Source organism: Cyprinodon variegatus, unplaced genomic scaffold, assembly GCF_000732505.1.
Source record: "Cyprinodon variegatus isolate N-32 unplaced genomic scaffold, C_variegatus-1.0 Scaffold171, whole genome shotgun sequence".
Taxonomy (NCBI): Eukaryota; Metazoa; Chordata; class Actinopteri; order Cyprinodontiformes; family Cyprinodontidae; genus Cyprinodon; species Cyprinodon variegatus.
The window spans coordinates 1,255,195-1,266,686 of record NW_015150624.1 but is presented as its reverse complement, the minus strand read 5'-3'; the positions used below and the strand labels follow the sequence as shown (position 1 = coordinate 1,266,686).

Here is an 11,492-nt window from a genome sequence, read left to right as displayed (position 1 = left end):
TCACAGAGTCAGGAATTAACCTGAAAGCTGATTAGCATCGTGTGAGAACAAATTTACAGATCAAAAACTTGTGAAATATTTCATTCTTTTTATTACCAAAATAAGTAAGATGATCTAAAAAGGCTAAAGATTTGTGTCAGTTCCTTGAATTCACATTTTCAAAACCAAAGCCTGAATGCGCAACTGAGTTTAACCACTAGATGGCGCCAAAGATACGCCGTGCAGTTCTGTTTCTGTTTCGTTAGATTTTCTGACATTATGGGAAAGAAAAAGGGAAATAAAAATAATATAAACACAACTTTAATAATTCAATGAAAGCATTTGAACTAAAACCCAAATAGATACGATTTGCTCGACTTTCCAGTCCTACTCCGAACGTCAATCGACACTTTAATAATAATACTGCGGGGTTTTGCTTAGATTTTCAAAAATAATAAATAAAAAATAATTTACACTCAAGCATGTCCGCTTTAGATGTAAGCTGCAGACACTGCAATGGTTAAAAAGTTTTTTTTTTAGTTTATTTATTTTTTATTAAGCCATTTATATTTACATAAAAAATGCTTTCAGATAGGATGGTAAACGCGTAAATGAACAGATGAAGATTAATTACAATTGAAAAATACAAAGTAAAACAAATAGCAGGGGATTAATATCCACAAACATTCAAATCAAACATAGAAAGAGCCATAGAAAAATGGAAACCAGTCAGAATTCTGAGATTAAAGTCAGAATTCTGACTTTTCCTCATATTAAACTAAAATAAAATGTAAAAATCAGTTAACCTTTGTTATTTTTGCAGTAATCTCTACCGTAGTGCCCTATAAAGGGTTAAAAAAGGTTTCCGGTAAAACGTGTCGCTACGTAGTCGGCCAGTCAGAACATCTCTACGGAAAGCCTCTAGGGTCAAAACCCAGCGTTAAACCCTTCGAGATCAGCAGCCAGCCTGGATCGTCAGACCTGGATTGTGCGTGGGGGACGAACCGGACGGGACCCTCCGCTTTCAGCTGCCATGAACCCCGCTCCCGGTGCGGCTCAGCGGTGACTGGCCCCGCGGCGGACGGTGCTGCTCGCTCGGTGGGAGGGACGGAGCAGCGGAACCCTGGGCTCCGGGTAGCGGCTTGAAGCAGCCTGCTGCGATGCTACGTGGGCATCTAGAAGAAAAGCGCTTTTCTGCTCTTCAGACGGAGCGCGAGCCGCGGCTCTAACGGCCGTCTTTTAAGTCCCTGAATTTTATCTCTCGCATTTTTTTTTTTTTTTTTTTTAAAGCCGCCGCTGGTGAAGTTTCATATGGGGGGGATGGCAGGGCGAAGCCGCAGAGCCTGGTTCAGCGTCCTGCTGGGGCTGGTGGTCGGCTTCACGCTGGCTTCCAGGCTCATCTTACCCAGAGCCACCGAGCTGAAGAGAGCCGGACACAAGCGCAAAGCCAACCCCGCCGCCTGCGGGCTCAACGGGGGTCTGAGGAAGGAACACGGGGGGGTCCTGTGGGGGCAGCCGGCCAACGGCTCCCCCACCACCAACCAGCCGGACACCGGCTCCAAGAATTTCCTCTTCGTCGGTGTGATGACGGCCCAGAAGTACCTGAACAGCCGGGCCGTGGCCGCGCACAGGTACGCGCACACTACTGAGGATGGTGATGATGATGGCTGCACGCGGCCAGAAAGGCTCTTTAAATGTCAGAACCATCTAAACTCCTGCTGAGCCTCCAGTCTGGAAGAAAGGAGGGTCTGCTTCAGCCCACCACCTCCCAGCACCTCACTCATTTATTAAGGCATTTAAAATCCTGAAGAATTCAAACCCAAACTAGGAAGATGTTGGCTGAAGTAGCAGTTTTATAAATTCACCTAAAGGAATAAAACGATTTCTTTATAGTTTTTATGTTTTAAAACCTCTGTTTAACAGAGATAGTCTAATCTATACATAACCGTATAAAGAAAAAAAGAAAATCCAAAACAATCCATTGGACTTTGTTTCCAAGTTTGAGGACTTTTTTTTTTTTCAATTTAAAATGTCAGAAATGAGTTGGAGGTTTTTACAGTGGCCCAACAAAGGCTGGTTTTTGTTTTGAAAACATGCATATTGGAACAGACACCAGCACATTGCAGTCCATTTTGGGAAAGACACCCTCGGAATAATGCATGAGTATGAGAAATTGGTTTGGAAACTTACAGATTTTAGGGACCATCTTCGTCTCAGTCGGTTCCAATTTGCATGTTTTCAGAACAAAAACAAGGCTTTGTTGGGCTACTGTATAAAACCTGGAACTCAGCCCCATTCCTGACATTTTGAATTGAAAAAGCTTCCTGGATGGGAAGTTAAATGTCAAACTTGGAAACAAAGTCCAGTGGATTGTTTTAATTTTCTTTTTTTGGGAATGATCATGACCTGGATGACTGAGAACCTTCACCAGCAAAGCATATAAATATTAATAAGAATCCAAACTTGACTTTTAAGAGGTAAAATAGTTTACTCTGATAATCTTAAAGGGAATTTAAATTTTCAATTTAAAAGAATATATTTTAGGATTATTTATAAATAAGACCCTAATGTATTTCCACTTTTAGACAGCTTAGAAATTAGGAGTTGTTTTAAACCATATTTGAGCGACATGAACAGCTACTAATGCTGAATCCTTTATGGGGAACAATGCTCCTTCTGGTTAACCATTTTATGGCCAGGAATCTGGATGTTTTCTTTGGGCTTCTGATAAATTTAGATCATGTTGAATTAGACTAGAGCAATTTCTGCTGGAGTGATTTACACGTGCAATTTTAATTTGATTCCAGAGGAGAAATATAATTGAATGAGGTGGTGAAGGCAGCAAAACCCCCAAATACCCTGAGGAAAAACCCTGTTGGAATGGGAGAGTTTAGAGCTGGGAGATCAATTGATTCAATTTAATCAATTAACCAATTTACTGTTAATCCTTTATAGGGCTCTCAGGGAAATAGTTTGAAAATCAAACTTTCAAGCCAATAGTGTTATTGGAATCCAGGACAAGAACTTATTACCTTTTAGGGGTGTATATAATAATCGTTTTGTATCGATGCATCAATCCAATAGCTGACGATCCAATGCATCGAGGCGTCTGCAAGAGTATCGATTTTTAGCGGTCTATTTTTATCCATTTGGTCCTGGACATAATTCTGACTCCTGTGCTGCGGTGGCGCTAAACCTACTTGCCCTCCTACCTCGCTTCCTTTAGCCACTACTTTCCGCTTGCAGTATTTTTTGATGCAAAGCCTTTCAGAATCTATAAAACAGAGGCTTGATTATTTTTCAGTGAATGAGGTTTTCATAGGCTTAGGTGGAGTATAACTTTGCTACTTCAGTTATTTGCTGTTGTTTCTAAAATAAAATGCATAACGATATTACAGCTGTCATTTATTTATTTCAAATTTGAACCATTGTCTAGCCTGTAAGGTAAAAAAAAAAAAAAGAAAAAAGTAACCAATTTATCGAATCGTATCAAGATGTTTTCTTGAGTATCGAAAATAATCCAATCGTTGGGTCAGGATTTTGATACTGAATCGAATCGCAATGATGGGTGTGATTTACACCTCTATTACCTTTGTAACATTCAAAAAATCTGGATATTTTGATGGTGAAATTTAATGTCAATGTAATAACAAGAAACGCCAACTTGCCCGAATAAGTTAAGAAAAATAATAAAAAGTGCTTCTATAAGAAATTCATGGAAAAACACTTAGAGTGAAGCAAACACATCTGGTTTGGTCCAGCATAACCTTAGAGGCATTAATGCGGATACTGGCACTTACAGTTTTTAGTTTATAAACCTAAATATAATTGTTAACTAGGCTTATTGACTTTTTAACTTTTCAATTAGCTTTTTAGCTTTTTTTTCTTGACTTGTTAACTTTTTTTTCCAGCTTAATTTCCAGTAGGTAATATATCATTCAAGGGCTCATCTAGTTGGTCAAATGCCAAAATAAGATGCACAGCCATGTAGCGGCCTCATTGGTGCATCAGATTTGACTCCATTTTTGAGGGGTTTGCAAGTGATTGAAAATGCTAACTTGCCGTCTGAAGGGTCAATGAAGATTACACTTTTGGAAAATTGTTTTTTCCACCAGAGTGACATCAATTCATCACTGTTTGTTCTTCAGTCTCTCCTCATAACTGATCAACTAGTTTACCGGTGACAATTATTTTGTTATATTTTCATTGTCCGTTGTGAAAAATTATTGTTTTGCAATTACGCTTAATATGGAGTGGATTTTGTTCCATGATTGTAGCAAAAAAAATGAATTTATTAATCAACAAAGGTTTTAGGAGTAACTTTGCCATTATGTAAGTTTTTATTTTCATTCAAATTTGTTTTTCAAAGTTTTTTTTTTTAATGAATTGAATTTCATATTGCATTTTCGAGATACACACTCTCGCTCTTGACCAATAAAAAATGGTTTTGCTAACACCCAGCAGACCAATAGGAATGCGTCTTTGCTTCTCTCTCCAGAGGAAATCCCGCCCCCAGAAATGAAGAGAAAGTGATCTGAAACATGCAATATGAAAAGAATAAAGTCTTTAAAATTTGCTTTGGGTATTGATAATCAATCGATTCCTTTCAAATCTGCCGGAATCGGTCACGTTTTGCATTTCCGATTTCCCAGTTCAATGCCACAAATACCAGCGAAGAAGAACGTGCGGCGGTTTAATGTTTGTGCAGCGGCATTTAAAAGTGTGGCTTAAAGTTAATTAAGGAAAGAACCAGTTGGCTAGCTGCCAGACTGGCTATGGGATTATATAAAATGCAAAGAACTACAAACGGCCAACGTGATTAAACACCGCCGCCGGCGGACTCAGGGCCTCACCTTTGACCCGCTGTTGTCAGTAGGCTCCCTGTTTGCTCCTCGGATAAAATCTTAGCACAGATTCTGCAGGAAGAGCCAAGCCTTCCCCATTTTCTTCTATTTTTCCCGTTTTTATTTTTTCAAATTTCATTTTTTTTTCTCTTCCTCTTTTTCTCTGTCTCGTTTCATACACGTTGTGGATAGAATGAAAAACACATTAATCTGCTTAATTAAACATGTTAAGCATAACTCTTTCTGCTTATCTTAGTGCAGTCAGGGTCTGTTACATGTGATGAAACTCACTAACTGAACAAGGGAGTAGAAATCTGAATGTTGGTCTGTCCAAACAAACATCTAACATCACTACTTCCACGCCTGGCTGAGTAGATCTGAGGGTCAATAAACAACGCTGAAGATATAAACTGTCAGGATGCCTTCCTGCTGTGCTGCCTTCTCATGCAGCTCAGACACTCGGCCTAGACAGCACCACGGTCAGAATCCGTAAATAAAATAATAAATCTGTTTTATATGGCATAAGAAACTGAAGCATCAAAAACTGGGTATGTGTAAATGTGTTTTCTTGTGTTTTTGAACAATAAAGCTCCATGTAAAGGGCGTATTAGACTTCTGCAACTGCACACATCAAATGTTGCTTGCGTCTGGTCGTGAATCAGTTTTGCTGGTATGCTTCTGCACCGTCGCTCTGTAATTTCTATGGACGCACTGTGTAAATCACATCCATCATGGCGATTCGATTCAGTATCGATCTCTTGACCCAACGATTCGATTATTTTCGATACTCAAGAATACATCACGATACGATTCGATTAATTTGTTCTTTTTTTTTTTTTTTTTTACACCTTACAGGCTAAACAAAGTTTCAAATTTGAAATAAATCAATGAAAGTTGTAATATCGTTATGCATTTTTTTTTTTAGAAACAACAGCAAATAGCAGAAGTAGAAAAGTTGCGTCAAAAAATACTGCACAAAATCATTGCAATGTGTGCAATGAAATACCTCGGCTCCAGACGTCCCGCCCCCTCCACAGACGCTCTGCTGCACCTCTCCCAAATTGTAGCTGACAGCAGACAGTGCCGCAGACAGGAGGCCGGCTTGGTTTGTTTTTATGACCGAAATTGCAGAAAACAACTCGTGAAGTTTGACCCGCTAGAAGAGCGAGGTGCGCGAGAACGCTGGGACCCTTTTTCCACCTGGATCTCTGCTCTTTTTGGCCCTCATGTCCCTCCGTCGTCGGACTAAACTCGCCCCCACTTCCTCATCGCCTCAGCTGTATCTACACCCACAGCGTGTAGCACAGACCACGCTTCAATATTGAGCATAATTTAAAAATCTCTATGTCAAACTCACTGCAACATACTGCTGTAAGATTATAACCAGGAAGCGAGGTAGGAGGGCAAAATAGGTTTAGTGCCACCGCAGCACGGGAGGAAGAATTACGTCCGGGAGCAAATGGATAAAAATAGACCGGAGGAAAAAAAAAAACATGAATCGATACTCTTGCGGACGTGTCGATGCATCGGATCGTCGGCTGTTGGATCGATGCATCGGTACAAAATGATTATTATTTACAGCTCTAGTACGCACAGCAGTTTCCCGCCAAAGTGCAAGGTGGAGCCTATTTGAGAACTAACGAGAACCTTGGCGGATGGTCACAAGAACCTCGGCGGCGCAGCCGGGAGTGTTTATCCTCCAAAACAACAATGGCGCATCTGCAATATATCACGGTCACTGAGATGGATCTAGAGTTGCTAGACATTGAAAAGGAAATATTTATTTATATTATTTGTCTGAGGCATCATATAAATGGTTGTACTTCCGAACCTCCTCAATTAACCTTTCGTCATAGTTGTCCATTCTAGTTTTTCCTCTGTTTTTAAAAATGGGGTGCCCCGGCACCGAATCGAGAATGACGACCACACAGACGGCCGGAACGGTGTACCAAGGACCAATCACAGCTGCTTTTTATCTGCGCACTTCCGCTTGATGTTTGCGCGGGTTTGCGACCGTCGGACGCGTTGTCAGGATTTTTCTGAACACTGAGACAGATTTGACGACTGCAGAGGCTATGCATCAGAGGCATAAATTGGCCTTAACTATGAAAAGAAAGTTTATAAGATGATATCAGTTTATAGGTTTGATATTTATACACTGGTTGAAAATAATAATAATTTATCATTTATAGAAACATTTAAGCAAAATTCAAAAGAACTCTGAAAAAGAATAACGTGGAAGGAAAAAAAAAAAGTAATAAAGTCTGTAAAAACAAAGTGAGTAAAAAAAAAGAATATAAAACTATGAAAAAAACCTAAGAAAAAAAGTTCCTCCTAAAACCTTTTTTTTTCTCTCAGCCTTAATGTAGTTGCTCTTTAAATTAAAGTCACCATTGAAAGAAAAACTAGGTTTAGAAAGTAATGGGTGTCATTTGTCTTTTTTTTTTTAATTTTTTTTATTAAAAACATAAGAGAATAAAAAAAAAAGGAAAAACGGGATTTGGTTGGGGAAAAAAATCAGATTTGATTTATAAGGTCGACATAAAGCTCATGTTTGCACAAAATCAACAAAACCAAATGAGTCCACTGTTATTGGACTGACATTAGTTTATAAATAAAAACAAAGATGTGATATAAAGTTGCTGTTGTTGTCCGTCTGTAACAAACGGAGCAACAGATCCAAACCCCTGAAGTTAAAAAATTATGTAAATTCCTGCAGCACCTGGCTGCTTATTAAGAATTAATAGGCTAATGAAAGTTTGATAAAAAGGAGGCCACTCAGTCACAGCATCTCAGCACCCTGAGGAGGATCTAATTAAGCTGCTGCTACTGCTGGCGCCACAGGAATGTGGTCACAAACAGCCTTTAGATGAACCTCCTTTCTCCCAGAGCTGCTGCTTTAGCTGCTAAAACAAAAAGCGTAGGTTCTGGTTTCTTGTCTACACATCACTTAGCCTCAGGATCTGATTCATATAATTTAAGAACATGGATGTAATAAACAGGGCTGGTTTCTCTGCTCTGAAGACTCCTTCAACTCCACATTAAACCTGAGCCCAGCTCTGCTATCTGAGCTCTGCTTCACCTCGCTTCTACCTTTGTTTTATTGTTAACAGAACATGGGCCCAAACGATCCCAGGCAGGGTTGAATTCTTCTCCAGCGAAGGCTCAGACACCTCGATTCCCATCCCGATCGTGGCTCTGAGGAATGTGGACGACTCCTATCCGCCTCAGAAGAAGTCCTTCATGATGCTGAAGTACATGCACGACCACTACCTGGACAAGTACGAGTGGTTCATGAGGGCTGACGATGACGTCTACATCAAGAGCGACAAGCTGGAGAGCTTTCTGCGAAGCCTCAACAGCAGCGAGGCCATTTTCCTGGGTCAGACGGGGATGGGGGCCCGTGATGAACTCGGGAAGCTGGCGCTAGAGCCTGGGGAGAACTTCTGCATGGGCGGTCCGGGCGTCATCATGAGCCGCGAGGTGCTCCGGAGGATGGTGCCCCACATCCGGGAATGTTTGCAGGAGATGTACACCACCCATGAGGACGTGGAGGTGGGCCGCTGTGTGAGGCGGTTCGCCAAGGTCCAGTGCGTCTGGTCCTATGAGGTAGGAGGCTTTTCATTTCACTCATATTTAGTTGTTTTAGTTGTATTTATGTGAATTTTAGAGGACCTGGACCTATGATTGCGAACAATTTGAGTTCATTTTTGAAATTCATATAAACTTTTGTGGATCTGGACTTTGACTAGGCCACTCTAAGCCTTTATTAAGGAGAACATACTGGTTTGCTCTGGTTTCTGCTGCTTAACTCAAATGGGTTTTAAACTCGAGGTCAGGATCGCATGATTTTGATTTCTCCTTTTGGATTTTCTTGTAGACTGTGGAAGTTGTTGTGGTACTGATGCGCTGGTTCTGAATAGACACGCTTCGGTTTCTCAGTATACCTGGTATGAAAATGTCTCCCTTTCAAAATGGACAGTTTTTGTCTCAGCCGGCGGTTTAATGTAAACCCCTTAATTGTCCCACAGTTGGGAAATTCATTCTCTGCAGTTTGACCCATCCCCTTGGGGGGCAGTGGGCTGCCATTGCGTGACGCCTGTGGAGCAGTGTGGGGTTAAGGGCCCAGAGTAGAGGCTGTGGGGATCGAACTGTTATATTACTTCAAGGTGAAGTTTATGCCGTCATAGACTGAACAGACTTTAGCATCATGCATCAGTGAGACCAGATGGACTGAGCTGGTCAAATGGCCATCAGGGAATGTCTGAGATGTGTGGTAATTTATCAGTTTGAAGTGGAAGACTAAAGTACCGAATCCCTGTGGCTGGGAGGACGGAACAATACTTTATATAATAAAGCCAATGAGCTTACTGATAGGTTGCTACAGACCACTCAGATAGCTTATTTCCCCTTATGACATCATCAGGGGAATGATGTTCAAACGGAACAGAGCATTCTTTCCATAGCTTTAGCTGTGCGTTTTGTGTACAGTTGTTAATTGTTAACATTAGAACTGGGTAATTTATTGCACTTGTAATATAATCACAATTTAACAAAGTGCAAGTTTTAAATCGCAATGGCACTCAATTTTGCTCATACATTTAACAAAATTAAATTGCTACATTTATCCCTTTAGCCCTTTAAGTGGCGTAAAAGGCTTAAAGTGGGTTTGCAACCACACAGAAGGGAGGAGCAAGTTGCAGCTAGCACACAGATTCATGCATGCTCTGAATACTCTGAAACCATGATCTTTTTACTAAGGTTGATCACACCATTAGAATTTCATGCATGTGGCAAATATTCCCAGACCATCACACCACTACCACTATTTGATGTTTATTACGATCATCTTGTTTTCTGAGCTAGTGCTAAAATGTAACATCATTGCGCGTTCCAACATGTTCCACTAACAGGCCACGCAATATTTCCCTGAACTTTGCAGAACTTTTCAGGCAGAAGTGAGATGGATTCATGCTTTTTTTTTTTTGGTCGGGCCGTCGTTTTTCCCTCCTAGCTAAAATAGTTTGGTCATTCACATGTTATTTTGAGCTCTTCTGCCACCTAGTGGCAGAGTTTTCCTCTTTTTTTCTTTCTCCATTTATAGGGTAACACCTCTCACTGTGGCTAACTGGGATCCCAAACCCCTAGATATGTCCGTTCCAGAGTGTAAATTTTGGTTTTATTAAGATTATCTAGGTCTGTTTTTAAAATTTATTATTTTACAACAGAAACGTTTAAGATAAACTAAAGAATTAAAAATTTTATACTGAACTGAAAAGAGACATGTACTTTTATAACAGCTCTGTAAATGTTTCCTGGCGGACATATTTTCATAACGTTGGACCCTTTGACTATTGCATGACACTAAGAGCAAGATTTAGAGAAAACTCTGGCAGAAACCATGAAAAAAGATAAGTGTGGAGGGGTCAGGCAAACAGAGCTGGAAAGCATTAAAAATCTGGAATCATACAGCCCCATTCCTTATCTCTTCTTATTTACTTGCTCCATTCTTATCTCCTAAGCTAATATTTACTGCCGCCCACTTACGGTGAAGTAGTTTGTTCTTGTGCTAATGGGCCGAACAGATGAGCTCATTACTGGGGAAAATAACTGCAACGTGTGAGCAATGACTGCTACTTTTCCTATAAGGCTGCACTCCAGGCGGCAAACCACTTCTTACAGTAGCATGGAGGAAAAAAGCTGCAGAATTCCCACAGCGTGTCGTTGTGTCTGCCGCCTCTTAGCACCCGGTGCCTTTTATGGAAATTTAATTTAACAATTTGTTCCCAGGGAGATCATTCTGACACGACAACAGAAAGTGTTGGAGTTCTGGCACGAGGTTCGCCGACCTTCAAGCTAATGACGTCACCTGCGTTGTTGAAATTGCATTCTCTGCAAAGCATCAGGCTGTAAATCATGCAGTAGCACCTTCATTAGGTGTCTAGACGGCTTTCTTCAGGAGGAATAAAACTTTATTCACCATTTTTTGGATGATGCCTTAAAGCGCTTTGACACTTTTTCCAAGAAGATTTTATTATTTTTAGCTGTTGTTGTTTTGACTCTATTGACGGCTGCTCAGTGAAGCAGTGGGCCAGTCCCTCGCAGGGCAACATAGAGACAAACAGAACAAACAACCATTCACACACACACACACACACACACCTAAGGAGAATTTAGAGAAGCCAATTAACGTAGCAGTCATGTGTTTGGACTGTGGGAGAAATCCGGTGTACCCGGAGAGAACCCACACATGCTCAGGGAGTCGTACCCGGAATCATGGGACAGGTTGTAGTTTAGGGCTGCGACTAACGCTTATTTTGCAAACCAATTAATCTGTTGATTATTTTCTCGATTAATAAATCAACTAGCTGAAGGTGCCTTAAAGGAGACCTTTTACAAAATTAAACCAGGTGAAACTAAAACTTTTCCAGTTGAGGAGTTCTGCATAGAACATATTGACAGATGAAAACACAGCTTTTATCCTAAAGCAAAAATATTTATATATATGATTTACAGTTTGTTTGTTTTTGTTTTCAATTTATTTCTATAGCGCCAATTCACAACACATGCCATCTCAAAGCACTTTACAGTTCACCAGATCATCCAGTGAAACTGATTCAAAGTTTTCTATCTAAGGAAAACCAGTTGATTGCATCGACTCATTGACTT

At 40.5% G+C, this 11,492-nt stretch overlaps 2 protein-coding genes across 2 annotated transcripts in view; both read left to right on the top strand.

Moving 5' to 3' along the window:
- LOC107087034 overlaps positions 1–1,125 on the top strand; it is a 3,284-nt gene extending 2,159 nt beyond the window's left edge. The window contains exon 3 of the mRNA XM_015378368.1: positions 803–1,125. Within this exon, the coding sequence (XP_015233854.1) occupies positions 803–1,125 (323 nt within the window). The remainder of the gene's footprint in view (positions 1–802) is intronic.
- chsy1 (chondroitin sulfate synthase 1) overlaps positions 882–11,492 on the top strand; it is a 47,396-nt gene continuing 36,785 nt past the window's right edge. Inside the window, exons 1-2 of the mRNA XM_015378392.1 lie at positions 882–1,610; positions 7,937–8,432. Of these exons, the coding sequence (XP_015233878.1) occupies positions 1,291–1,610; positions 7,937–8,432 (816 nt within the window). The 5' untranslated portion in view covers positions 882–1,290. The remainder of the gene's footprint in view (positions 1,611–7,936; positions 8,433–11,492) is intronic.